The sequence below is a fragment of the Macrotis lagotis genome, chromosome 1, assembly GCF_037893015.1.
Source record: "Macrotis lagotis isolate mMagLag1 chromosome 1, bilby.v1.9.chrom.fasta, whole genome shotgun sequence".
Taxonomy (NCBI): Eukaryota; Metazoa; Chordata; class Mammalia; order Peramelemorphia; family Peramelidae; genus Macrotis; species Macrotis lagotis.
Window position 1 is genome coordinate 362,581,112 of NC_133658.1, and position 27,756 is coordinate 362,608,867.

Sequence of the window (27,756 nt, forward strand, 5' to 3'; positions counted from 1 at the left end):
TCACATAGATGCTAAGGCTTAGAACTGAACCCTAACTTCCATCCCTTTAATTCCAAATTCAATGCTCTTCCCTTCATCCCACACTAGACCCCATGTCCAACAACTGGAACAGGTGGGACTGGGGTTCAAGAAAGGTCGGGGGGGCGGCTAGGTGGCAAAGTGGATAGAACACTGGCCCTGGAGTCAGGAGTACCTGGGTTCAAATCCGATCTCAGACACTTAATAATTACCTAGCTGTGTGGCCTTGGGCAAGCCACTTAACCCCATTTGCCTTGCAAAAACCTAAAAAGAAAAAAGAAAGGTCAGGACTGGACATGAGATTTGGGAGTCATTTATTTTAGAATTGAATGTGAATGACTTTTGCCAGACAAGCAAAAAAACAAAACAAAACAGCAAAGCAAGAAGAAAAAAGAGAAAGAAGTGTCTAGAACCTATATTTAGAGCCTGGGAGAAAAAGTCAGAAAGCCGGGCACAGCTACAGAATAATTTTCAAGGTGCAGGTTATGAACCCCAAGTCTAACCCATCCTTGAATCTGTTTATATTCAGATCATTTCACTCTTTTTTTTTAGGTTTTTCCAAGGCAAACGGGGTTAAGTGGCTTGCCCAAGGCCACACAGCTAGGTAATTATTAAGTGTCTGAGACCGGATTTGAACCCAGGTACTCCTGACTCCAGGGCCGGTGCTCTATCCACTACTACACCTAGCCACCCTTAGATCATTTCACTCTTGACCACTTTAATAGTAACAAGTTCCACATTTAAATCTCTTTGTAATGGAGGAAGGAGGAAAACTTAGGGAGAAGAACAAAAGAGAGATGGGATAGAATTTTGGCTCTCATAATTAGTAGCTGTTTGAGGATTAGCAAAATTATCTAACCTCTCCAAGTCTTAATTTTCCTCACCTGTTTCCTTTTTAGGAAACAATAATTGCACCAATCACTTCCTAGGGCTTTTGTGGGGCTGTTACTTTGTACCTCTCAAAGAATCCTATAAATATGAATTAATAGTTAGTCCAGGTTCACTTGTCCCTGAAGCCCATTTTCTTATTCTACAAAATGGAGATAGTAATCCCTGTTCTTCCAACCTCCTCTGGCAATTGAAAAGGTTCCAACAAGATAGTAAGTGTTAAAAAGTGCAAGAGGGTCTTGAAGTCAGAGGATTTGGAACCAGAGGGGACTTGCAGGTCCATCCCTAGGCTATTAAAGATGAGGAAACTCAGATTGTTCTCAATCAGAACTTGTTTCGTATCTAGTTCTTACTGTTTGACATGTTTGAGCCCATGATGGGGGAAAGAGCATGTTTTAAATCTTGAATTGCACAGGAATGAGAAGGCTTAGAAATGTGGGCAGAATTCTGTAGAGTTCTCACTCAACACACAATGTCTGACACTTGTCTGGAATCTGGGCTTCCTCCATCTAGGCCTTTCACACCCCTGAAGATGGCCTTTGCTGGTCCTTCCAAGACTGAGGGAAAGTCCTGGAAGAAGGCTGCCACAAGGAGGCCTTGATCTGCAGACTAGGCCCAGCATCCCTTGACTACAGGATGGTTGGGCAGCAGCTGCCATTGGGACTTTCATGGGGCAGAGGTGGAGTAGAGAGTAGATCCAGGGGATCAGGGCCCAGGGAAACCTGATCCATCCTTTGAGAATACGGACGTGCTGCCTGGCTCAGCCTGGGTTGAAACTCCAGCCCAGGACTCAGGGACAGGAACAGCTGTGGCCTAGGCCCCCCACACTGCTTTTTGCCTCCTCCCACACTCCAAGCTGCTTGGTGCCCAAGAGGCTGGCCAGGTGGTGGGCGGGGCAGGCGGACCATCCCCAGGAGCTTGTACTCGAAGCTGACTTTCCCAGCGTGGGAGCTGCAGAGCCAGTAGGCTCAGTTTCAGACCTGGCTAGGCTTCCTGGTCACGCTGGGTTAATGGGGCGGTTGAGTTAATACCGAACAGATGGGGGAGGATTGTGGGCATGGGTGGAGTTGGTGTGTGTGTGTGGAGGGGGGAGGAAGAGCCCTACCCCAACTGTCCCTGACAAGATCCCACGGGAACAAGATTTCACACCCTGCCCTAGCTAGTCCAGTGTTAAAGACATGCACATATTGACCACATACAAGTCAGACACAAACAACCACAGGACACAGAGCTGAGAGGAATCTTGGAACACAGAACATCAGAGCTGGAAGAGAGACCTTGGAACTGAGGACAATAGAGCCGGAAGGAACCTTGGAATGAGCAACAAGATACTAGATTTATGGGAAATCTTGAATCTTGGCTCTTGTGAGACTGACTGGTCATCTAACCTCTCCAAGTCTTAATTTTCCTCATCTGTAAAATGGAGACAATAATAATAATTGCCCCACTGCCCTCACAGGCATTAAAGATATCTAGGGAACCTGGAATGTGGAACATAGAAAATTCTGAGTTGGAAGGAACTTGAGAGAACATCTTGCTCAGTATAAAACATTGTAGAGAAGGATGGTGGGAAGGATGAGGTAGCCCAAGAAGCTGGTGATAGAACCAAGACTATGACAAATATGGATCAAAGCCAGGCAACTAGGAGAGAGCTGGCACAATAGAGTCAGTTTGATAGCTGGGGGACAAGTTTCTAAGAGATTAATCCATGCACTGACCCCAGCAGGATTATGTCTAGGACTAGGAAAGGATACTCCTGACCTGGACCTTGGGTCCAAAGCCCCAGGCTAGCCTAATCTGATCCTGTCTTCCTCTGCAGAGTAGAAAGGCTGCTGGCCTGGAGTCAGGAATGTGGGCTTCTAGTCCCAGATCTGCCAACAACTTGCTGACATTGGGCAAATTCCTTTCCCTCCCTATACCTTGAGAAGCAGAGTCTTAAGGAACTACCACAAGATTCTTAGTGCTTATTTTCATTGTGCTTCCCAATATCTTAAAAAGCCACCTTGTTGCTGCTGGGCTTCCTTCCTACTCCCCCTCTCTTCTCTGGGTCTGTCTGAAAGTTGGTCTCCCCCCACCGCCAAACCACTCTGCCAAACCTCACATTCCATCTTTCAGGTTATCTTCACTCCCCAACCCCTAATACTGCCCTAAGGCAAAAGTGAAGCATGCAAAGGTCTATTCCAAAAAATAATTTATCAAAGGTCATATATATATATGCATAGACACATTATGTACATCAATATTCCCTGGGATCAAGGGAAGGGAAAGGAAAAGGAAAAGGGAAGGGAGATGAGGAAGGAAAGGTAAGGTTGGGTTCTTTTAGGGACAACTTCAGGTGAAAAGGACCTGTGTCTGTCCCTTAATGATACTGGACTCTGATTTAAAAAAAATATCAAGGCACGACTGTACTGAATAGGCAGTCATTCAAGGTCAGGCCTGTTCTTACCCTTCTTAGGGGAAGGCCAGGGACCAGAGAGAAAGTTTCAGGGCAGAGTCAAATTCTTGAAATCATAAACAGACCAGGATATTCATATCACCGCTATCTCAGTTCACAGTCAGTTTGGTTCAGTTCATGTCCTTACACTGTGGTAGATGAAGGGGTTTGGGCCCAGACTCCCGGGGGCCAGGGGCTCATGGGTGAAAACTGAGTCATTGGAAGAACAGGTGCTGCTAGTATCTTCGCCGGCTGGTGAATACTGCTCAAAGGCCATGGAGAGGTCCAGGTACTGCAGCAGGGAGGAATCAACAAAGGGGGAGAAAGGAGAGGTAGTCTTAGGCTGGTTTATGGGGGAGTACTAGCTCTGCTCTGGCTGGTCCTGAAGACTCTATCCCAGCCCTGCTATTGCTGATCTTGTACACCCAACCGTAGGCCTGTTCTGGACCTTTCCTTTCCTTCTTCCCCCACCTCCCTTCACCCATAGCCACCTGATGGACCCCAGAAGGAGAGGCCCCATCTGATTTGGGGTGGGAATTCAGATAGAAATATATATATATATATTTTTAGGTTTTTTTGCAAGGCAAATGGGGTTAAGTGGCTTGCCCAAGGCCACACAGCTAGGTAATTATTAAGTGTCTGAGACCAGATTTGAACCCAGGTACTCCTGACTCCAAGGCTGGTGCTTTATCCACTACACCACCTAGCTGCCCCTAGATAGAAATATTAAATAAAAACAACTTCTATTTCTATAGCTCAAGTCACTTTTCCTATAATAACTTTCTGAGATGTGAAAGTGATTCTTCCCATTTAACAGATGAAGAACTTGAGGTTAGGAGAAGTTAAGGGACTATCCCTAAGAAGTTAGCTCAAATAACTGAAAAGAAGCTGAAACTGGGAGGTCTAACTCTTATCACACTAAGTCTTGACCGAGGCCTGGGGACAGTAAAAATCAGGTGTGTTGGGGAGAGGGGATCAACCATCGATGAATGCCCACAAGTCATACCTCCTCAGAGATAGCTGTCAAGATCTTGTTCAGGGCTTCAACCAGCTGCTTGAAGGTGGGTCTCTGGGAGGGAATAGCATGCCAGCATTCACGCATCAGCATGTACCTGGAGTGGAGAGAGCGAAGGGAGGAGGGTCAAGGACCTGGATGGGAAGAAGAAACTGTGGGCTAAGAGGGAAAAAGGAATAAGAAAGGGGGGGGGGGTCACAGCTCCAGGTAAATGGGAGGGACCATAGCTCCAAAAGGGGAGGGGGAGGGGGACAAGTAAGGAGCTCATGGAGGAAGGAAAGAGAGAATCAGAAAAACAAGGAGGATGGCTCACAGCTCTGGTGGGCAGTGGGAAGGCCGGTCCATACGATGTCCTTCTCTCAGCAGGGAGAAAAGCTCTTCTACAGGGATGCCAGGGTAAGGGGAGCCACCTAAGGTAAAAATCTCCCACAGCAGGATCCCAAAGGACCACCTGGGAGAGGGAGGGCGGACAGGCAGGCAGAATTTGGAGCCTGGGCCATGATGGATTCTACACTCTCCCAACCCCACCCAAAATCCAAGGGTAACCATTACTGACTTCAAGGTAGGAGAATCTAGATAAAGACTGGGATCAGGGCATTAGAGGAGTTGGGGGAGGGGATGGGGAATCCTAAGCCTGAAACAAGGACCCCTAGGTCTAAAGATCCTAGAATATAGGGAAACAACAGATGGTACTTAATAAATGTTCAACAACTGGTTATCTGAAACATGATACAGACGAACAATATCAGAACTAGAAGGACCCTTAAGCAGAATCCAATTCAAGTCTTTCATTTTGTGGAGAAGGAAACTGAGGCACAGTGAGGGGAAGTGAATGGCCAGTGCAAGATTAGAACTCAGGACTTCCTCTTTCCTATTTCAATGCAAGGAAGAAACATGTTTATTCTGAGCTCCAGGGTTCCTAGAACTTACACATCACTTTGGTGAGTGTAGACTCGGTCAAACAGGGCCTCAGGTGCCATCCACTTGACAGGCAGGCGGCCCTGCAATGGGGAAACAGGGCAAGGCTGCTCAGGGCCAGGGTCCCTGCCTGAGCAGGGAAAGATACAGGGATACTATGTTGGGACCTCCAGCCCTGACTGAAATGCTGTAAGGTCTCAGGAGGAGATGAGAGAAAGGCAGTTTTTTTGCATTCGTGTCTGTGTGTGTGTGTGTGTGTGTGTGTGTGGTGTGTGAGATGGGGAGGACTGAGAGACTGAAAAAAAAAGAAAAAAAGGGAGAGAAGAGAAAGGAGGGAGGAAAAGAAAGAAGAGGGATAGAAAAGTGAGGGAGGGGGGAGGGAGAGAGACTGAGAGAAGTGAGAAGGAAGAGGAAGAGAGAATCAGACAAAGAGGGAGGGGAGAGAGAGAAAGAAAAGGGAAGAAGGAAAGAGGGTTTTGGGGGAGCTAAGTCCACTCCTCTTAGAACACTAGGGGGCCCTAAGCTGACTCTTACAAAGCAACCAGAGGTGACTAATTTGAAAGGAAGGAGAGTAGAGACAAGCAGGGCAGGGCAGGGCAATGCTGCTCTGGGGGAGCAGGTTCTTTGTTGTGTGCTGCAGGGAAGTTTCCTGCATTGGAATGTCTTATAGGCTGCCCATGGCCTCAGCCATCGACTATACTAAGAGGATGGGTACTGATGATTCAGTCAGAAAGGAGTGATTTCTGAGTCCTTTCCCTGTTTCCTCTGCTGGGTCTGGACCAGAGAGAACCTTGCCTTTAGAGTTCATGGACTCCCTTCATACATGCCACTCTGATTTCTGGCTCACCCTCCTCCATTTTTTACCCATTATTTATATATCCTTGTGCCCTCTCCCCTGCCCCTTCCCTTCCTCTGGACAGGCCTCTCTGGTTCACTCACATTGCTGGTTTTCTTGTAGTAGTCAATGTCATGAACACCTCGGGCCAGGCCAAAATCTGCAATCTTCATCACATTGTCCTCGGTAACCAGCACATTTCGGGCAGCCAAGTCCCTGTGTATGCACTGGCATGGGGACACCAAGAAAAAAATTCTCATGTAATTGCTTCCCTTAATTCCAAGGCTTATAACAGAGAAAGGGGTAGTTTTCTTAGCCTGAAATGCACCCCTCCCTGACCTCCCCACCACACCAGAGGCTGAGTCTTCTTTTCTAGATGTGGAAATGTCCTATACTGTCTGCCTTCTGCTCCAGGGGGATAATAGGACTAGAAAGTGCTCACTCTTTCTCTAAAGATCAAGGGCATAGACTCTCAAGGTCTTTTAGAAATGTTTGGCATCACTTGTACCAAAATATTCATAGCAGCCCTGTTTGTGATGGCAAAGAATTGGAAATTAAGTGAATGTCCTTCAGTTGGAGAATGGCTTAACAAACTGTGGAATATGTATGTCATGGAACACTATTGTTCTATTAAAAGCCAGGAGGGATGGGAATTCAGGGAAGCCTGGAAGGATTTGCATGAACTGCTGCTGAGATGAGCAGAACCAGAAGAACATTATACACCCTAACAGCAACATGGGGGTGATGTTCAACCTTAATGGACTTGCTCATTCCATCAGTGCAACAATCAGGTACAATTTTGGGGTATCTGTGATGGAGAATACCATCTGTATCCAGAGAAACAAGTGTGGAGTTTGAACAAAGACCAAAGACTATTACCTTCAATTTAGAAAAAAAAAAAAACCTGTTATCTTATTATGTAATTTTGCTATCTCTTATACTTTATTTGTTTTTCTTTAAGGCTATGATTTCTTTCTCATCACCTTCAACTTAGATCAATGTATACCATGGAAACAATGTAAAGGCGAACAGACTGTCTTCTGTGGGGGGTGGGGGAAGGAAGCAAGAACAGGGGAAAAATTTTAAAACTCAAAATAAATAAAATCTTTAAAGGGGCAGCTAGGTGGTGCAGTAGATAGAGCATTGGTCCTGGAGTCAGGAGTACCTGAGTTCAAATCCGGCCTCAGACACTTAATAATTACCTAGCTGTGTAGCCTTGGGCAAACCACTTGACCCCGTTTGCCTTGCAAAAAAAACGAAAAAAATCTTTCTTTAAAAAAAAAAGTATGTTCAGGAGGGGCAGCTAGGTGGTGAAGTAGATAGAGCATCAACCATGAAGTCAGGAGGACCTAAGTTCAAATCAGACCTCAGACACTTAATAATTGCCTAGCTATGTGATCTTGGGCAATTCATTTAACCCTGTTGCCTTAAATAAATAAAATTTTTAAAAAAAAGAAGTATGTTTGAGGAAACTCCAGAGGCAGTTATGGATGTTGTTGTTGTAGAAAGAGCTCTAGACTCAAAGAATGACAAGTTTTCAGAATTTAAAGAGATCATGGAGGTTGCATTTGAACCCACATAACCTTTAACAGCAAATCTAGTACTCTTTCTACTATATTATGTTGTTTCTAGGAAAACTGGGCTGGAATCCTTAATAACCTTAAGTTACCTATCTAAGCATTAGTTTCCCCATCTGTAATGGGAGCAGTACATACATCTGACCTGACCACAGAGGATTTTGTGAGGGAAGTGATTTTCAAGCTTTTTTTTAAAGCTTCTCTGCTACAGAAAAGGGAGATGTTATTGCTATTGAAATTCAAAAGATCTGTGATATCACCAGCAGAGATGGTCCCTTCACAGATGCAGATCACAGCCCCCTCCTACCCTTAGTTTAATCATTTACTGGGCTCATACTTGAAGCCTTTCCAGTTTTGTAGAATCTTTTTTCCTTTTTTTTTGGGGGGGGGTTTGATGATAAATGATTTTTTGGTCTTTGCAAAGCAATGGGGTTAAGTGGTTTGCCCAAGTGCACATAGCTAGGCAATTATTAAGTGTCTGAGGCAGGATTGCCTCAGGGCCAGTGCTCTAACCATTGTGCCACCTAGCTGCCTGAGGATAAATCATTTAAAAAAAATTATTATATTTTTCCAATTAAATGTAAAGGTAACTTTCAACATACTTTTTTGTAATGATTTTGTAGCATCTAAAGCTGACTGTGCCAGCTTTAATTCATTCTTACCATGAAGGATTACCACCACCACCACCACCACCACTACCTTAACAAAAACTGTTAGCATCTCTCGATCAAGGCTGTCCTCCCATCTTTCCTTACCTTCCGAGACTCCAAATATTCCATGCCCCGGGCCACTTGGTAAGCAGAAGAGACTAGGGCCTGGAAAGACATTTGTTCCTCAAGGGACCTGGGTGCATCCAAGGTGTAGTCAGGACTAGGTGGTCTTCTTGCTCGAAGGTACTCCCGGAGATTGCCTTTGGCAGCAAATTCTACGATCACGTACAGGGGCCCTGTGGTAAGAGAGGCGAGCTCATAGATTTAGGTGGAAGAGTACTTTGAAATCATCTAATCCAACTTTTAATTTGACAGATGAGGAAACCAGGAAGAGTAAAAGACTTGTTCTGGATCACACAGTGGTCAAACAAAGATTCCAGCCCACACCTTCTGATTCCAATTTCAGCACTGTTTTCCTCACAATTCAGTGGGGATTCTCTCCTCCCCCTCCCCTGGCACAGATTTTCCCTTCTATTCCCCCCCCCCCACATCCCCAATCCCACCTTCCTGGGTGCAAACACCCAGCAGATTGATAATATTCTTGTGTCGGCCAATGAGCTTCATCATTTCCATCTCAGAGATCAGGTCTGCTAGGTCTTTGTCAGAGGCATTGTCTATTGCAGGTGACATGCAGGGAGGGAGGAGATGGAGTGTGGGCCCCATAGAAGTAGAGGGTGGGAGCCCTTCCTTCAGGGCCCAGCTCTAGTGCTATCTCCTCCAGGAAGCCTTCCCTGATTTCCCTCCCCATTCTCTCCCCAGGAAGAAGTGATCTGTTTTCCTTGATTCATAGAATTTGAAGCTGGGCAGGACCTTTCTCAGAACAAAACCACAGGGTGTTATGACTGAAAGGGACCTTCCTGGTCATTTTACAGATGAAGAAAATGAGGATGAGAGGGGAAGTCTTGCTGAATTTTGTACAGATATTAAGTGGCAGAGCCTGGATTTGAAACCATATCAAATATAAACCCAGAGCTACTTCCACTGCCCCATGGCTGCCTTTCCCACTCTGGTCATTCTGTTTACTCCTTCTCATGTTCTCTAAACTCAGTATATACCTCCTCTACCATGCACCCTCCCATTGGATTGTCAAGCTTCTTAAGGACAGGATTTGTGCCATATCTAGCTGTGTATACACAATACTAAGCTTGTTACATTGGTGGGGAAGACAAGGAGGGTCATATAGCAGGTAGGAAAGCTCCTTGCCCTAGGACTGTGCTTCTCACTCACCTTTCAGCATTTTGATGGCCACGGTGGCAGCCCCATCTGGTTGCTGAGGGTCCATGCCATAGGCCTCTGCACGTACCACCTGTCCAAAACAGCCCTCACCAAGGGGCTTCCCTAGCACCAGCCTAGAGACAGAGACCAAAGGCTTTACCTGGGACACCAATCTCAACTTCATATCCATGAGGAATAGAAGAAAGGGAGGTATAGCACTTGGTGGTATCGCCCGTCTTCTACCAGACTCCCTGGGAGCCAAAGCTGGCTTACTTAGGTTTGCCCTCTGCTCCCATCCCCTTACCTGCTGCTCTCCAGCTCAAGCCCTGCCTACGCCTCCCCTCACTTTCTTCTTGCCTTCTATTCCCCAGGTAAGTAGGAAAAAATAGGACCCAAATGTGGGGATGGGGGAGATCAGCATCTGGCTGGTGGCTCCCATGGAACCCACCTGTCTCGGGGAAACTCCCATTTGGCATCAAGTGGCAGGTCCAGCTCCACGAGGCCAGGAAGCATAGGGGTACAGCTAGAAGACAGGCGGCCACCCCGCACAAGGGAGGAACTCAGCTTCCCTGATGAGCCTGACTCCAGGGAAAACTGGGAGGAAGCAGATCAACGAAGGTGAAACATACAGAGAGAGAGAAGAGCTGGCCAATGAAGGCACAAGGCTGGGTGGGGCCAGGAAGGTAGAAGGGGAGAGAGGCAGGTCAGTGAGGGTCCAGGAAATAAGGGAGAAGACCGGATCAATAAAAGTCTGGGGAGGTAGGGGTGGCAATAAGTGTTGCAGACCTAGAAGAGGCTGGGAGGGCCCTCTCCTAAGAAACTGGGTAGAACCAGCTTTGTACCTGTCTGATGAGGGGGAAGCGTGAGAGTTTCTGCACAGCCAGGGGCTGGCGGGATGTCCGACTGGACAAGGTCTGCCCCCAGCACAGCCCGGCAATGATCAGGATCACAACTACAGCCAGTGAGCCCGAGGTATACATGATGATGTCTGTGGCCTTCATCTCTGATGGGGCAGCTTCCCATGCCAGCTCCTCCTCTATCAGGTACACAGGGTAGGTACACAACAATGGAGACAATACTAAGTTAGTATTTCAGGGAGCTGGCTTCCTCCTTTACACACTGTTCCCCCATGTACAAACACACATACTCAGGAAACTAGCAAACAGAAGCACATACAAACTACCACACACAGGTATTTGCTAGTATATGCATGCTTTCCCCCTCAACCCCTGCCCAGTTCATGCCAGCCTGGGAGATGCCTCAGAACCTAGGCTCTCCTGAGTCATATCACCTAGGCAGAATCCCAGCTACCAGGGCCTTACCAGGCAGCACGGTGAGCCAGGCAGATTGGTAGGAGAGACCGATGGAGTTGCCAGCCAGGCAAGTGTATTCCCCTGCATCCTCTGCTGACACATTACGTAAGTATAAGACTTCTACCTCAGAGCTGTTGATATCGGCAGTCTGCAGGGAAAAGAAGACAATTTAGGATGGGGCAGGACAAGGTTAGAATACCAAGGGTGTCCCAAACCAGATGAACCCTGTCATTGTCCCTCCCCCTAGGCTGGTCAGGTCCCCCTTCCCCCACCTTACCACCCTCTCCCAGTTAGGCAACAAGTACCTTCTAAGTGATTTCTATGTACTAGGTTCTGTCCTAAGCACTGGGGGGTGCAAAGAAAGACAAAAATAGGGTCCCTGCTCAAGGAACTCCTATTCTAAAGCGGGAAATAACATGCAAACAGCTATGCATGTATGAGATAGATACAGTGTCATGAAAGATAATCTTATGGGGAAAGTCTCCTATATAAGGTGACCTTTGAGCTGAATATGCAGAGAAGCCAGATATGGGGGGAGCTGGGCTGCCTGCCTACCTTGAGCACCTGCACAAAGGGGAAGCCGTCAGCCCCAAAGCTGCTCCCGTTGACTTCGATGTGCTTCAGCCACTGGATGTGGGGCTGGGCATCACTGTAGACTTTGCAAAGCAGCTCTACGTCACTGCCAACCACTGCTGTGGTGTTGGCAGGCAGGCCAGCCTGCAGGATGGGCCGGTGCGGGGAGCGCTCTGCAGGGTGGGGAGCAGTGTCAAAGCTAGCCCCCGGCCCCTATCCAAGATCAGTGAAGGCTCCAAAGCACCCTAACTTAAAAGTCAAGCTACCTTATCCCATCATTTTACAGAAGATATTGAGGCCTAGAGAAAGGAAATGACTTAGCTATGGAACAGAGAAGCCAGGGATTGAACTGGCTTTTGAACTTCTACTTATGGTCCCCCTTTCTCCTTCCCTACTTCAGAGGAGAACGGCCCATGGATCTGCATCCCATTTTGCCTCTCCCCTGAGACTCCAGGCTGCTGCTCACCCAGTACATCCAGGAGGTAGTTGTAATGGAGACTCCCCAGGGCATTCTCTACCACGCAGGTATAAGTTCCACGGTCTGAGGGCACCACGCTTTCCATGACGAGACTCCAGTGCTGATGTCTGAGCTGGAGGGAGAAGAAGTGACCCAGGTAGACCCCATCAGTGACACCAGCCAGGAAGACTTATCCACAACTTGTCTGTTGGCAAGTATATGGGCACATGGATGTCCTTACACTCAGACATGGGTACAGACATACCCCCACCCCCACTGGATAGAAAAGCAGAAACTGTTTTCACTTGTCTATGCAGACCCATCATTATTACTCATAACAACACATGCAGACCTACACAAGTGTCTTCATAAACATACACATGCCAAATCATATGAATTGCAGGGCCTTGTCAGTGAGAGGGCAAAACTTATAAACTGTCCTTGCATGTTCAGTCTTTACACATGCAGATATATATAGCCATATGTGCATACATGTGTACATAGGCCACATAGACATATGGGAAGGTGGCAGACACAATCATCTTGTCCATAGTCCTTAAGAATTTTTCCACTTCCTCGAGCGGGTAATCCCTTGTGTGTGGTCACACATAAGAGATCAAAGAGAGTGCACATACCATTTCTAGGATGAGATACACACACCTGTCCTCAGAGGACAGGATTGAGCTGGGTGAGCTGTGTAGGCAGGAAGCCACTAGAGATCTAGAAGGTATGGAGGACTCTGAAAGGGAAGCTGGGGGCAGCCAGATAGTCTGCCAGCTGGGGGTCACCAGGAGCAGCAGAGCCTAGCAACTAAGGTTAGAACCTAAGTTTAGGTATGGGCTCTGACACTTGGTAGCTATGCTACTTAGGGCAAATCACTTAATCTCTCTGAACTTCAATTTCTTCACCCACAAAAGGGGGGGGAATAATGCTTGCCCTAAGTAATATAACCCATAGGATAATTGGGGAAAAATTATCATAAGATTCTCAGGAGGTTTGGTTTAGTTTATACCCCAGTTGATGGAATCCCCAGGGATCTCTGCACAAGGAGTTCCTGGGAGTAAGGCTGGGCAGGGGACATGGTCCAGGCCAAGATTTACTGCTCTGTTTCCCTGGTTCTCACCCGGATGCCCCCAATTCGATGCTCTCCATGGAAGTCTTCTCCATTCTTCAGCCAGCGGATGGTGGGCATGGGGTTGCCTGCAGCTGGGCACCGAAACTTGACTGTGTTGCCTGCAGGCACTGCATGCAACTTCTTCTCCATGCGATGGGGATGTGTCCAGTAGGGGCCTAAGGAGGGCAAATCCAAGGAGAGATGGAGAGCCATCTCAGTGGAAAGAGACATTTCCATCTCCACTGGCCCAAGCATGTCAAAGTGGAAAAGGACCTTGGAGTTCACCTGCTCTAACTTAAACCTGAAGAGGGTTTGCTTTCATGCTTGAAGGTCATGGTACTGTAAAACTTGCATGAATATCTTCAATGAAAGGAAACTCACTACTTACAAGCAGCCCATTCTCCCTCTGGGCAGCTCTATTTATTACAAAAGTCTTATCTTCTTGGAACAGTTTGAAACCTGCCTCCACTGCCTTAGAGTTTTTCTCTGAGACTAAAGAGAGTATGTCTAATTATTCTTTAGCATGACATGTCTTCAAATATTGGTGACAGTGATCTTTTCCTTTCTAAGTCTTCTTGTCCTAACAAGCCTTGAAAAGGAGGTCTCTAAACTGAGAAGGGACCTCAAAGATCATACAGTATCATCTGTTCCTAAACAGGAATCTCCTGGGTAGCATTCCCTGTAAGTATTCATCCAACTCTTCCTTGAAGACTTCTAGTGGGGCAGCTAGGTGGCACAGGGGCAGCTAGGTGGCGCAGTGGATAGAGCACATGGAGTCAGGAGTACCTGAGTTCAAATCCAGCCTCAGACACTTAATAATTACCTAGCTGTGTGGCCTTGGGCAAGCCACTTAACCCCATTGCCTTGCCAACAAAAAAAACCCCAAAACCTAAAAAAACCTAAAAAAAAAAGACTTCTAGTGATAGAGAGCTCTTCCTCTAGGTATCATCCATTCCATATTTGTAGAGCTCATATCATTAGCAAATATTTTCTTGTATGGAGCTAAAATCTACCTCTCTGTAACTTTCCCAGTTACAGGGTTCCACCCTCCTGAAGCCAAAGAGATTCTAAACCCTCTTCTCCAAGAGATAGCCCTTCAAGTTCTTGAAGACCATCATCAGGTCCCTTCTTGGAAAGCTAACCCTGAATTTGTTCCTAAATTTGAATTGGGTAGAGGAATGATTTGCTGACCTTGCTGTGGATAAATATGTCCCTTAGGAAGGTCCCTGTGGGGGCTGTCACTGTCCTCATCATCATCACCGGAGGCCAGAGAATCTATTAGCCAAAGAGAAGTGACAAACTTGGTACATAGAGGCCAAGGGTCCAGATTGAAGGTAAAATCCAAGAAAGGTGTAAGACCCAGCCCTGGTCCAGCCCTGGTCCAGCACCTCTATCCCTCCCTTTTCACATCCACTCCCTTCCCTCCTACCTATGACAGAGATGGTAAGGTTGTACAGAACTTGACCAGATCCTCTTGACACACACAAGTAGAGGCCAGCATCCTCATATACTAGAGTGGCAATTTCCAGACGACCTCGCCAGGCTCTCACACGACCTGAAGGTGCTAGGCGATTGCCTTCTTTATACCAGTGGCCACCTCGATTGGCACGACCACAGCAGAGTCGTAATGCCTGGCCCACAGCCAGGCTCAGGTGCTGTTCCAGTTCTTCTGGGCCTGGGGCTTGGCAGGGCTCTATGGCCAAATCACAAGGGGTTAAGGAAGACAAGTTAGGGCCTGAATTTGAGCTGTATCTTGCTTCTCATTCCCCAGGGTCTTGTGGAAAGACCCAAAGGAGTCTGGGGGGAGGGGGAGGGAGGTCCCAGGGGCCTCTGACTTTGGAGATTCATTATCTAAGATTAAAATGAACAGTTATATCCCTTTTTACATTCTTCCATTTCTTTTACCTATGGGGGAACATGCCCCACTCCCATTTATTCTACACCTAAGTTCATCCCCAGGCTCCCCATGTGTCCATCTGTGCTCTTCCAATAAGAGTCTACTCCCTGGATGCTCCCCTTTCTGTCCCCTTCACCCCCTTATTCCTAATATCTAGGGACTTAATCTTCATGATCCTCTTAGGACCGAGGAGTTCTCCAGCTCCATTCTTTTATTCAGCATCTCTAAGCTATACCCTCCACCGAATGAATTTATGGAAACTCTTTATCCTGTCTTGCCAATAAAAATTTTTATTCTATATACCCTTCTTGCTCTCACCCATGCACTTTACCTACTGTCACTCTTCCCTACCCTGCCCCAGGTGGGAACACACACTTTTAGATGCTTTCATGCCCAAAGTGAAGGTTTATCCCAGGCTCATCATGCAGGGTCTCATGCCAGCCCCATCACCTTGCAAGGCCCAGCCACTCAAATGTGGCAGAGCTGGCAACTTACAAAGGGCAGGGGAAAGCTGGTCTTCTCCCAGGCAGCACTGGGAGCTGGTGACCTAACCCCGCCTCTGGGTTTCCCCAAGGGACAGCACCTATCATATGTCACAGGGGCATCGGTCCACTTCCCTCCTGGCTACCTGAAAGCTTATGGATGCACAGAGGGTCAGAGCTGAAAGGGATCTAAGAATACAGATTTTAGAACATAGAACATTAGAGCTGAGAAGTTCCTTGGAATGTAGAATGTTAGAGCTAGAGAGAATTTTAGAATAGGATTTTTTTTTTAAAGTAAGTGACCTGCCCAGAATCACACAACTAGCAAATGACTGAGGTCACATTTGAACTCAGGTCCTCCTGACCCCAAGGTCAGTGTTCCATCTACTAACTGTCCTCAGAACATAGAATTTTATGGCTAAAAAGGTATCTTAGAATACCAAAGGTCACAGCTAGAAATTTTAAGAGAATGTTAGGGCTGAGGACCTTTACAGATCATTGACATAAAGAGATTAAGGGTCAGAGAGAGAAGGAAATGACTTGAACAAAGTCATAGAGCTTGTTAGTGGCACAGCCAGAATGTGAATCTTTACATCCTGCTTCTGAACTTGAGCCCTGAGGTTTCCTCAGGAAATGTGCCCCTGCATCTCACTTTGACTTACTTCTCCCTCCCCACCCCCACCCCGGCTTATACTCTCTCCCATCCTAAGAGCCTTACCCTGTTCCACCTCTTCAGAGGTAAAAGCATGAATGGCCAGGAATCCAGCTGCCGCCAAGAGAGTTGCCAACACTGATGGCAGTGGCTGCATCTTCTAGTCCCGAGTCTTCCCAGCTGGAATTATGGCCTCTGGCCAGAGCAGTCACTTCTCTGCAGAAAAGGAGGGAGGGTGAGTGAGTTTGGCAGGGGGAACAAAAAAGGAATCCCAAAGATATGGATGGAAAGAGATGCAGAGACGGGTCTTTATTTCTAAATATCTAAATAAAAGGATATTCATCACAAGGTGGGGCACACAGTAAGTATTCAACTTTGACTGAAGAAGCCTAAAAATGGAATAACCATCTTTATACCATAGAATCTCCAATTTGGAGGGGACCCCAAGGGTCAGTGAGTTTCACCTATCTAGTGCCCAAGTAACACAGCAGCATCCATAACAGGCACACTTCTAAAGATAGGGATGGAGCTCATGCCCTCCAGAGACAAGGTCCTCCTGTGGGGAGCTCTGACAGTGAAGATGGTCTTTCTATAGAACTAAAAGCAGCCTCCCAGGAATTCTACTTGAGCCCATTGCTAAAGGGTTAGGTCCACTGATGCAGATCACATGCAATCTTTTCTAAGACCAGCCCTTTCAAATAGAGGAATACAACTGGGTGTAATTTTTCTTTCAGTTAAATTAGTCTTTCAGCTAAGCATCTCTAGTTTCTTCATGGGTTCCTTCTGTGAGGTGGTTTTTGGGTTCCTTCACCAATCTTGTCAATATTCTACTTAAAGCCTGATGTTCAGAAGCAACCACAGAGCTACAAGATCTAGTTTGCTTAGGGAAGAATACAAAGAGAATCATCTCTTGCCTCATTAGTGCTCAATAATCTGACTCTAATGACAGCCTAAAACTCTATCAGTTTCTTTGCCCTCTAAGATGAACAAAGTGCATCTTGCTTGAAAGACCCTCCCAGCAGATTCCCTGTCCCTCTCAGTTGTGCATCCTCCAAGTTGGATCCACGGGCTTGTCTGCCCACCCTTGGGCTCTCTGTACTGGCATCCCTGCCAAGAAAGAGCAAAAACAGCAAATATTTACTCCCTCTGCTTTCCCCAAGGAGTCCTGCAGAGCTACCCATATGTCCTGCTAAGGAGATGGGGCTGGAACCCTTTTCAGGGCCCCCAACATATCCTGACCCCAAGTCAAGGCTCATCAATCCTTCTTCCCCGGAAAGCAGCTGAAGCCCCTTTTAGATGAATCTGCATACAAATTTACATATTCCCTTCAATACCACAGTATGGGTCCTATCTCCACCTTCACAGCTCACCCCCCCCCCCCAGGCTTCCTTACTGGATGGCTACATGACCTGCCCTGGCCAATCATTTATCTGGTTCTTCATTTATTTGTTCATTCTAACAGACCTTTATTAAGCATTTTTGTGCCAGGCCCTATGCTCCAGTTAGCCCTAGATACAAAGATAAAAACCGAACATTCCTAGCCCCTGAGGAGCTTACATTTTAATGGGGCATGGGACAAACAATAGAGTACATAGATAAGTAAATAAGGATACATACAAATTAATATGGGTGAGGTCCTAACAAAGATCTTGAAAGGTCAAAGCGATGCATCCTTACTAGCTACCCTAGGGGGATAAGTGGGCTAGGACTAGGACTCCTACAAAGCAAAGTCTTTCCCAGTGATTGAAAAGGACTTTGAATTTAAAGCCAGAAAAGCCAGGTTCAAATCTTGCTTTTGCTACTTAATATTAGCTGTGGGCCTTCCTTGTCAAGTTCCTTCCTCTCTCTGGCCCTCATTCCTCCGGCTGACTCTGTGTTCCTTCCAATGTAAACTTTTAGATATTTGAAGTTTCAGAGGATTTAGAACCAGAAGGGATCTTTGAGATCATTTAGTCTAACCCCTTCATTTTTAAAAAATAAATTTTTATTGGTACTTTGTTTTTACATTACCTATGTTTTCCCCGTTTCCCTCCCCATCCCAGAGAGCTATTCCACATAACAAAAAAAGAAAAAGAGAAAAAGGGGAGAAGGAATACAGCAAACCTGATAAGTATATATAAAAACCCCCGTTTCCTACTTGTGGATATCCCCCTTCTCCCACCTTTGCAAAGGCAAGGGGCCAGCTCCTTCATTTTACCAATGAAAGAAACAGGCCTATAGAGAGGAAGTGACTTGTTTGAGGTCCACAGCAATTATAAGTATCAGAGATGGGATTAAAAATCAAGCCTTTTGACTGTAAACTGGGCTCTTTCCAGTATACCATGGAAGGATTTGATTTAATCATGAAATCAGTCATTATAGGTCCTGGCTAGTTACACTTTCTGGTATGAAAAGCATCCTCCTTTTTATAAAAAGTCATTTTTAAAAAGCTCTAGTTTTCAGATTCAACTGAAGCAAATCTTGCTTGAGTGTCTCACCTTCAGTGATTGTTCATCTTGTTTCCTCCCTAATTCTAATTGTGGTAAAATGGGAAAAATCTGAGACTTAAAGTTAGATGTGGGTTCCAGTCTCACTTCCCATTTGCTAGCTATCTTAGGCAAGTCACTTTACTTGCATTTGTTCTGCTATTAGCATTTAGTGTTTATTGATTTGATATCTCATCTTTGACCCTCATTTTGTTCTCCAGTTAAATGCTAGTCAACATGTAGCTAAAAATACACGTGATGAAGCACTAGCCTTCACACTTCAAGTGCCATCTCAGACACTCTGGCAGTGTGACCCTGGGCAAACCACTGAATCTCAGTACTTCTAGGAAGTTCTCTGAGACTATATAGTTTTTGGTGAAGTGGGTTTCATTCCCTTAAGTTTTCTTTATCAATGAAAACACAGGTTTGGACCAAAATATGTATGTGGCCATTCAGTTGTTTCCAACTCTTCATGACCCCATTTAGGGTGTTCTGGACAAAGATACTGGAGTGGTTGGACTTTCCTTTTCTGGTTCATTTTATAGATGAAGAAACTGAGGCAAACAGGGTCACAGGGCTGATAAGAATCTAAGGTTTCATTTCAAATTAAGTCTTACTGATTCTAGGTCTAGAATTCTATCCACTGTGCCACCTAGCTGTCCCATATGTATCTATTTATACATGCATCTGTGTGTGTATATATATATATATATAATATATATATATTACTTATCTCACAGTTCTGCTGTTAGGAACAAAAGTGTAAATAAATTACTATTAATGTTTGTATTGTCCACCTTTTAGATTAAGCTCCTTGAGAATAAGAAATGGGACTTTTTAAAATTCTGCAATACTAGATTATTTCCAAAATCCCTTTCAATTAAACAATTTAATAACTTATGGTTTCTTCTAGCAGTAGAGGACTGTATACTTAATAGATGCTCAATAAGTGTTTGTTAAATGTGTGATCCAAGAAAAGTCAATTAACCTTCCCTGTCCTGGGCAACTTTCTGTTCCTATAAGCTGCCCATCTGCTCTGGTAGTTTCCTCACCAAGAATTCCATATAATAGTGAAATCATAGGTCCAACTGTCTGGTTCAAATAGGTTTCCACTGGTATCAAGAACTCTTGTTGAGAAAATGGAATGCATCAGTGTAAATGACAATTTATAGTATCAGAGAATAGTCTGGGGCATTGGGATTAAATTGATTTGCTCAGCTGTGTTGTGTCAGAGAGATATTTGAATATATCAACAAGTACTTATGTTGCTAGCACTGGGGATAAAACCTGAGATTTACTGCTCTCTATTATGTTATGCTGCCATAGCATATTAACACTGGGTAACTGGGACAGTTAGCTCTGAGTCAGGAGGACCTGAGTTCAAATTCAGCCTCAGACACTTAATTATCTAGCTGTATGACCTTGGACAAGTCATTTAACCCCATTGCCTTGCAAAAATGAAAAACCAAAACAAAACAAAAGACTGGGGAAGAAAAGGTAGTTTCAGTGGTGAGAGGGTTAATGAAGAGAGGTGGGGCTCAGCAGTGGGGGGCAAACTGACAGCTCTAACAACCAGCCCTTTAAGGCTGCTCTCCAGGAGCTCATAATCTAATGAGGGGGAAAATATGCAAACAACCATAGTCACACACACACACACACACACACACACACACACACACACACACACACGATGTGTATATATATATATATATATATGTATATATATATATATATTTATAAAACACAATAGATACATAATGTATATCATAAATCAGAGATAATAAAGGAAAGTCATTAGCATTCATTAAGGTAGATTGGGAAAAATTTCTTAGAGCTGGTGGAACATGAACTAGGACCCAAAGGAAGTTAGGAGGCAAGAATGAGGGAGAAAATTTCAGGCATCTGGAATAGCCAATGAAAATGCCCAGGGGTCCTGATATGAGAGGTCCAGGAATAAGCACAAGAGGCTCCTGGAACAAAATTCATGGTTATGAAGATTCAGAAGATAGAGTTTACTTTCTGTTCCAGGAGAAGGGGGTAGAAAGGTGGATATGGAAAAGGGAATGTGGGGAGACTTCTTAGAAGAGGAGATGTCTGAACTATTTCTTGAGAGATGAGAATTTCACAAGTGGAGATGACAAGGACATTTCAGGTAATAGCAATAACTGCAGAGACAGGAAATGTTTAGAGAGGAACAGGGAAAGGATCACTCTGATGTCAGGGGCCAAAGAGGCTGGAGCTCTTCCAAGGTCTGGGCTGGCCTTGAAACTGGCCTCTGAGGGAATCATGACTGCCCTCTCTTCATGTTGAAAGGAGAGGCACTGCCTCCTACTCAACCAAGGTGTCATCTTCAGTGAAGCAGGACAGTGGTGTGGGGGTGGGGGGGAGTGGAATGGAGTCAGGAGCTCCCAGCCTACCAGTCTCTGGGGAGAGAGAGAAAGGGAAGAGGCTCCATGGCCAATGAGTACTAGCTCTGGTTTGTTCTTTGGACAGGGTGACAAAGGGCTTTGTGTGCTATGGGTTCTGGTTACTGATTTACTCTTCTTTCACTAACACCCTCCCCCCACTCGATCCCATCACCACCAAGGCCACTAACCCAGCCCACTAGGGAGCCCTGACCCAGAACCCCATCCAGGCCTCATCACTGCTCTGTAGTGCACCCTCTCACCCCCAAACAGCGCCCTCCAAACACACACACCTGTCCCTTCCCGGTAGACTTCGAACAGCAGAGTTCTCCATTTCCATAATGCTCTGCATGTTTCGGGTCATTCTCAATTCAAGATTCAGAACTTTGACTTGCTCCCCAACTCTGCTCAGCCCACAGGGCATGCTGGTTGGACCTCGCCCTCCCCCTACCTCTTTCCCAAGTCTTTTCTGCTCGAGTGTCCATCCATCCCTGAAGTTGTCCCCTGCCTCAGCCTGCAAGGGCTCCTCCTCGGAGGCCACTAAACTCCTGCTCCCGGGCACCAGGAATCCCGGCTCCCCTGCCCAGCCCTGCCCAGCCCTGCCCAGCCCTGCCCTGCCCAGCCCAGCCCTGCCCTGCCCAGCCCCCCAGCCGGCCCTCACCTCCGTGGCTCCGCAGCCGCCTCCGCTCCCTCGCTAGTCCTCCCCGGAGCCGCGCCGCAGGGCCCCCATCAGCTACAGGGAGCGCGCTCGGGTTCGCTCCGCTCCACAGTCAGGGGCGCAGCTCCGGGGGGCTGGTGCCGGGGCCAGGACCGCCCCGTCCCGCCCCAGTCCTGCGGTCCCGGCTCCGGCTCTAAGGACGCTGGCCCCGGTCCCTGGGTCACTGCCCGTAGTGGTCCGCCCCCAAGCTATGGAGCCCACAGCTGCGGGTGGGGAAGACCGGCGAGTCTGGGAGGGGAGGTGGGGGCATCCCAGGGTGGACCCCTCCTCTCTCCTTCCAACTCCGCCCCGCCCTGCCGCTTCCCTATTCTCCCATCTTTCCCTCCTCTCCACCTCTTCCCTCCACTTTTCATCCCCTACCCCTCCCTTAAGCCCATCCCTCTGGCTAGTTAGTCCTGGCCCTGGCGACCCGAGGCACTTCACTTTCTCCTCTCTGGGCTTGTTTTCTGCCTGCAAAATTGAAGGGCTAAATGGTCTCCAAGGACGTTTCCTGCCTTGATGTTTGGTAGCTCTGGAGCGAGACTGGTTTTGAATTTAGGCTTAGCCTGGGTTGCAGTGGTGAGAGGGTTAATGAAGAGAGGTGGGGCTGGGCAGGTGGCCCTTCGGAGTTAGGGTAACAAGCGGAGTCCCCTACCTACCCCTTCGGCCTCCTTGGTCAAATACTGGTGGGGATGGAGGCGCCCTTTCAATCCCTGATCACCCTAAGTGTCCCCTAATTGTAGGAGTTGCGTTCTTAGTCAAGGCCAGGCCATTATTGCCTTCAAGTGAAGACTTCCTATCTGATATCACACCCCCTCCCCCCATTTTCTAAGGCAACCAGGAATTAATATCTCCAGTAAACCAACTTACAATTCAGTTAACATTAGCTACTGGCCCACTGGGTGGCCTGAGTTAGGTTTAGAAAAATAGATTTAGATAAAATCCAGTCAGGCTGCAGGCTTCACCAACAAATCTTTCCAGAACACTTATTTCAGGGCCCTGAAGGGAGCTACCAAAAGGGGTAAGACAAACTTCCAGTCCCGAAACTATTTAGTGGAAAATTGGTTGAGGGAAGAGGGGTAGAGGATACAATGTCAGAGCTGGAGGGTTTCTGAGAGATCATTTAATCTTACAGATGAGGACGCTGAGGCCCAAAGACTGATTTCAAGGAAGGCAAATAAGTAGCTGTAGAAGTACCAAGGAGACCAGCCAATCAACCCAACTCCACCAAGTGACTGGTCAGTGTCTTTTTGGTCTCAGGACTCCTTTCCACTCCTTTCCAAGAGTTATTGAGGATCCCTTCAAAGAACTTTTGTTTACAATGGATTATATCTCAGTATTTGTTAGAAACTAAGACGTTTCAGTATCATTGTAAAAATACTTTTCACCTTGTGGATCCTTTGAAAGCTTCCCAGAACCATATCTGGAGAACCACTAGTTTGTTATGCTATTGTTCTATTAGAAACCAGGAGGGAGGGGTGGCTAGGTGGCAGTGGATAAAGCCCTGGAGTCAGGAGTACCTGGGTTCAAATTACCTAGCTGGGTGGCCTTGGGCAAGCCACTTAACCCCATTTGCTTTGCAAAAACCTAAAAAAAAAAACAAAAAAAAAACCAGGAGGGATGGGATTTCAGAGAAGCCTGGAAAGACTTGCTTGAATTGATGCTGAGTAGAACAAGAAGAACTTTATACACCCTAACAGCAACATGGGGGTGATGATCAGCCTTTATAGACTTGCTCATTCCATCAGTGCAGGGACAATTTTAGGGTATCTGCAAGAGAGAATGCCAGCTGTATTCAGAGAAAGAATTGTGGAGTTTAAACAAAGACCAAAGACTATTATTACCTTCAATTTAAAAAAAAAAAGTTGTCTTATGTACTACATAATTTTGCCATCTCTAATATTTTATTTTTTCCTCAAGGATTTGTTTTTTTCTCTCAACATATTCAATTTTGATCAATGCATAATCAGATTGCCCTTCTGTGGGGGGAAGGGGGAGAGAGAAGAAAATGTGGGGGGGGGGCGTAAAATTCAAAACCTTACCAAAAAAATGATATGTAGAAACTACTATTGTATGTAATTGGAAAACAAATAAAATATTTATATAATTAAAAAAATTAAAATGTAATTAAATAATAAAAAAACTAAAAAGTAATCACAGTGATGTAAAACTAGGAAGTATGTAACTATAGCTTATACCTTGTACACATTAAAATCTCAAAGAACCTAGACCACTCTGACTAAACTCTTTTGCCAGAATAAACTCAATTGATAGAGAAGATAACCGAAAATTGTGAGGGAGTAAGATGAATCCACTAGTCAAAGGATAGACATCATTTTGAAAACAAGAGAAGCGGTTAGGAAAAATTTAATGTTTTTCCATTGGCAGTTTGTGTCGGGAATAATAGTCATCATAAATGAAAAAAAAGTTTGTGAGGTAAACACTGTAGCTATTATTACAGATGAAGAAAGGTTCCATGAGGCAGGTGATTCAGTCAATCAACAATAGGTTTATTATGTGCCTGGGAAGAGAAAGAAAGGCAAAAGACTAACTCTGCTGGGTGTTCAGTCTTGTCTGACTCTTCCTGACCCCATTTGGGGTTTTCTTGGCAAAGTTGCTGGAGTAGTTTGCCATTTCTTTTTCCAATCCATTTGATAGATGAAGAAACTAAGGAAAACAGGGTTAAGTGATTTGTCTAGGGTTACATTTGCCTGAGGTCACATTTGAACTCAGTTCTTCTTGACTCCAGGTGTGGAGCTCTATCCACTGGGCCAACTAGCTTCCCCATGAACAATTATGTACAAACAAGATATGGATAAGATATGAATAAAATTAACAGAAGGAAAGAGCTAGTATTAAGGGGAATCTAAAAAAGTTTCTAGTAGGAGGTAGGAGCTGAAATTGCAGCAGAAGCCAAAAGGCAGAGAAAAGGAAGGAGAAATTTATTGGGGTCACACAGAGAAGAAATATTAAATGTAAGTTTAAAGCCAGGTCTTTCCTAATTCCAAGATCACTACTACTTCAACTGCATCATGATTTCCCATTCATTTTTCCATGCCTCTTTTCTCTCTTTCTCACCTGCTCTTTCACAGAAATTACTAATCTGAATATAGAACAAATGATCTAATTTCCTAGACTCTGCCCTGGGCTTTACTGCTGCCTGCCTCAGTTTCCTCATCTGTAAAAATGAAGATTAAAAATAGCACATAGCTTCCAGGTTAGTGAGTATAAAATAACATTTGTAAGGTATTTCACAAACCATAGAATGCTATATAAATGCTAGCTATTATCTCTTGCCTCTGTCCTGGATCAGGGAAAGTGGGCAGATGGCTCTAAAGACAGCTGGCTGAGACTCCAATGTCTCTTGATCCTTTCTCCTGCACTCTGACCTCAGGTCAAAGGCCAGGCAGCTGTTCAGGTCTTCACATGGGTAGGAGGCTAGGATGCTGAGGGGTCAACACAGTCTGTTCCTATCCTATTCCCTTGCCTCCAGCTCTAATCAAACCCTGGGTATCACTGTTTAGATCCCTGAGGTTCTATTAGGTGGGGGGAAGGAGAGGAAAGAGAGTAGGACCCTGAGAAAGCTATGGGATATTTGGGGGATCTTGAGGAAGTAGGGACCTGAAGGAGGTGGGGAAGGCCTGAAGAGAATATGGGGACCTTTGGAAGATTTGTAGGGGAGAAAAACTTTGCCACAACAATATCCTAAAGGGAACCAAACCTTGAAGTTCCTTAATCTGATCATCTCCTGTAATTGTAAACAATCCAATCAGTATTTCCTCTTCAGTTCCCTGTAGTTAACAGGTCCTTCCAGTTCACATCCTGCTTTGCTATTTTATTAATCCAATGAATCTAGGTCTACTACCCTGAATGCTGCCTCCATTATTAACTTCATTGATATTCAACCTAACTGTTCTCACTCAGTCCTTATTCTCTCCACTTCCACTAGGTCCCTGGAAATCCATTTTGTCCTTATTAAATTATTCCTCATCCTGGACTTTTTTTCTCCACTCATTCTGTCTCTTCATATGAAATGAAACCAGACTTTCTCATGAGGAGTCCATATTTCTATCTTCTCTAATAATGGATTCTTTTCCCCTGCCCTGAAGGTAGCAGCAATATACTCCTTGCCCCTCAGTGCCACTTCCAGATCTGTTTTGCCACCATCACTCAAAAAACTCTTCTTTGTAGTTTATGCCATCCAAATATGTTCCCAATAGTCTTTGCCATTGTATTGACCTCACCAGATCACTCTTCCCACCTTTCTTCAAGAATAGACTCAGTCTTTCTTTTCCCCCATCATTATCCTTAGTGATTTTAGTGTCCATGTTGAAGATCTTTGCAACAATGTCTTCATGCTTTCTTGAAATCATTCCTAGGACTCCCATCTTGACTCTCTTTGAGGCATGTAAAGTAGAAAGGGTACAAAAGTGGAGTCAGAGATACTCAGTTTAAGTCCAAAGTTTATTATTAATAAATATTTATTAGTTGTATGACATTGGGTAGATCACTTTTATCCCTTTTCCTCTCCTGACCTCAGGAGAGTTCTAAATGACCTCAGGAGACCTCTAAAATGAGTCAAATTGGACTAGATAATGTCTAAGCTTCCTTCTAATTCTAAATCTATGTCCCAGGGACCTTCCAGGGTAGTTAATGCTCATCATCATGTATATATCCTTTCCCCACACAGTTCACCCCTGCTACCTTCCAACTGTTCTCTCATCCTTTTCTTTGCCCTAATCCTGACTCCATTCCTCAATTCTTTCCTATTCTCCCAATCTATAAACTCTGTTCTGTCCATTGTTCCTTCTCTGCTTAGTCATTTCAATAAATACTCTCCAGTATCCTTGACTTCTTTGCGACTGACCTACCATTCTTACCCTCCACTAATCCTAACCATGGGCAACTCCTACCATACACTGCCTCCTTTCCTAAGTCAAAGCTGTTTCAGTATGCTGGAGAAAATTCCCAAAAGATGCTGACTGGCATTTACCACAATGATTATTACTATCTAGCTTCAACTGGGTCCTCACTGGTATAGTCATGCTTTTTATTCATAATTGACTGACTCCCTATTACACCACCCACTGAGGCTATTATACATCCTCTCTTTCTTCAAGTCTCTCAACATCATATTTCTTCCTGAGTACGTGACCTTATCCTTTACTGAGAAAATTGAGGCTATGGAATATGAATTTCCTTGCTCCACAATTTATAACCTATGTTTTGACAACTTTTTCTTCCTTCTTTAAATTTTCAGAGGGAGAAGTTGCCCCTTCTCCTTGCTAAGAAATTAACCTGACTCTTTGTAACCTTAACACAACTCCTTTCCATCCTTTTTGACCTTGCTCCATCAGGTATCTTGTCCATCTCAAGTATCTTCAGTATCACTCCTTCCCTGCTATCCACAGTATTGCTCAGGGAATTTTCATCCTAAAACAAAACAAAGCAAAATAAAACCAAAGCAACAAAAAATCCTCCTTTATATTACTGCTTCCTATGGTGCCTATCTATTTGGCCATTTCTTCTAAAACTCCTTTTTTGCTTACTCATCTTCTTCCTGCCTCTTACTGGTGGTTATCTTAACCTTCTCTCTTAGGTCCTCTTCCCATCTATATTCTCTTGGCAATCTTATTCCCAGGATTTTGAGGATCTTTCCTCTACAGACATCTCTCAAACCCACATTTTCAGTCCAAATCTCTTTCTTTAATTGAGTTATACATCACTTATTCCCTGTCCTACATCTAATTTCATCTAGATGTTTGATGTGCACTCAAAATTCATGTCCAAGACTGTGATCACTTTCTCTCCCCAAGCCAGTTGCTCTTCCCAAACTCCCTTGTTTATATCACCCCTATTCTCTCATTCACTGTTCAATCCTTAGAATCAGTCATCTTTGACTCCTTCCTCTTCCTCACTGTTCAACTGCCAGGAGTGATCAATTATTAATATATTTAGTTTCTAAATTATTTTCACATATATCCTTTCCTCTTCACCTACTCAGTAAGCTATGCCTTATTAATAAAGTATTAAGGAAAAAGAGAAATTTAACAAAACTAATCAATATATCATGGGAATTTGAGAATATGTA

At 45.2% G+C, this 27,756-nt stretch overlaps 2 protein-coding genes across 5 annotated transcripts in view; both read right to left on the reverse strand.

The window, feature by feature from the left end:
- Positions 1-325: 325 nt before the first annotated feature.
- Positions 326-21,714, reverse strand: FGFR4 (fibroblast growth factor receptor 4). 3 transcript variants are annotated; one of them, XM_074212313.1, is made up of 18 exons: positions 21,630-21,714; positions 16,165-16,314; positions 14,497-14,760; positions 14,259-14,342; positions 13,077-13,243; positions 11,963-12,086; positions 11,479-11,669; positions 10,933-11,071; positions 10,453-10,646; positions 10,059-10,204; positions 9,623-9,744; positions 8,899-9,009; positions 8,441-8,631; positions 6,213-6,335; positions 5,286-5,356; positions 4,669-4,806; positions 4,347-4,452; positions 326-3,632 (listed from the first exon to the last, which is right to left on the reverse strand). In XM_074212313.1, exons 2-18 carry the CDS (start codon positions 16,253-16,255, stop codon positions 3,477-3,479), a joined length of 2,418 nt encoding a protein of 805 aa, XP_074068414.1. In that variant the 5' UTR covers positions 16,256-16,314; positions 21,630-21,714; the 3' UTR covers positions 326-3,476. The 3 variants fall into 3 exon arrangements, with proteins under 3 accessions (XP_074068414.1, XP_074068416.1, XP_074068415.1); XM_074212315.1 differs by lacking the exon at positions 21,630-21,714 and adding an exon at positions 21,420-21,533; XM_074212314.1 differs by lacking the exon at positions 21,630-21,714 and adding an exon at positions 21,262-21,394.
- A 2,156-nt stretch (positions 21,715-23,870) lies between these two features.
- The window catches only part of ZNF346 (zinc finger protein 346), a 38,515-nt gene continuing 34,629 nt past the window's right edge, over positions 23,871-27,756 (reverse strand). The window contains exon 7 of one of the 2 annotated variants that reach the window (XM_074212318.1): positions 23,871-27,098. In XM_074212318.1, coding sequence (XP_074068419.1) covers positions 27,083-27,098 — 16 coding nt within the window. In that variant the 3' untranslated portion in view covers positions 23,871-27,082. The remainder of the gene's footprint in view (positions 27,099-27,756) is intronic. The other variant, XR_012473731.1, reaches the window with a different exon arrangement.

Bases quoted from the DNA above. Each gene is read 5' to 3' on its own strand.
- FGFR4 (XM_074212313.1), bottom strand. From the start codon at position 16,255: ATGCAGCCACTGCCATCAGTGTTGGCAACTCTCTTGGCGGCAGCTGGA. The intron at 11,072-11,478 runs GTAGGCAGGCAG...TTTTCCCTGCAG, and splicing joins CCTTTGTGCAGGTGCTCAAG to ACTGCCGATATCAACAGCTC. The intron at 6,336-8,440 runs GTAAGGAAAGAT...TCCCCATGCCAG, and splicing joins AATATTTGGAGTCTCGGAAG to TGCATACACAGGGACTTGGC.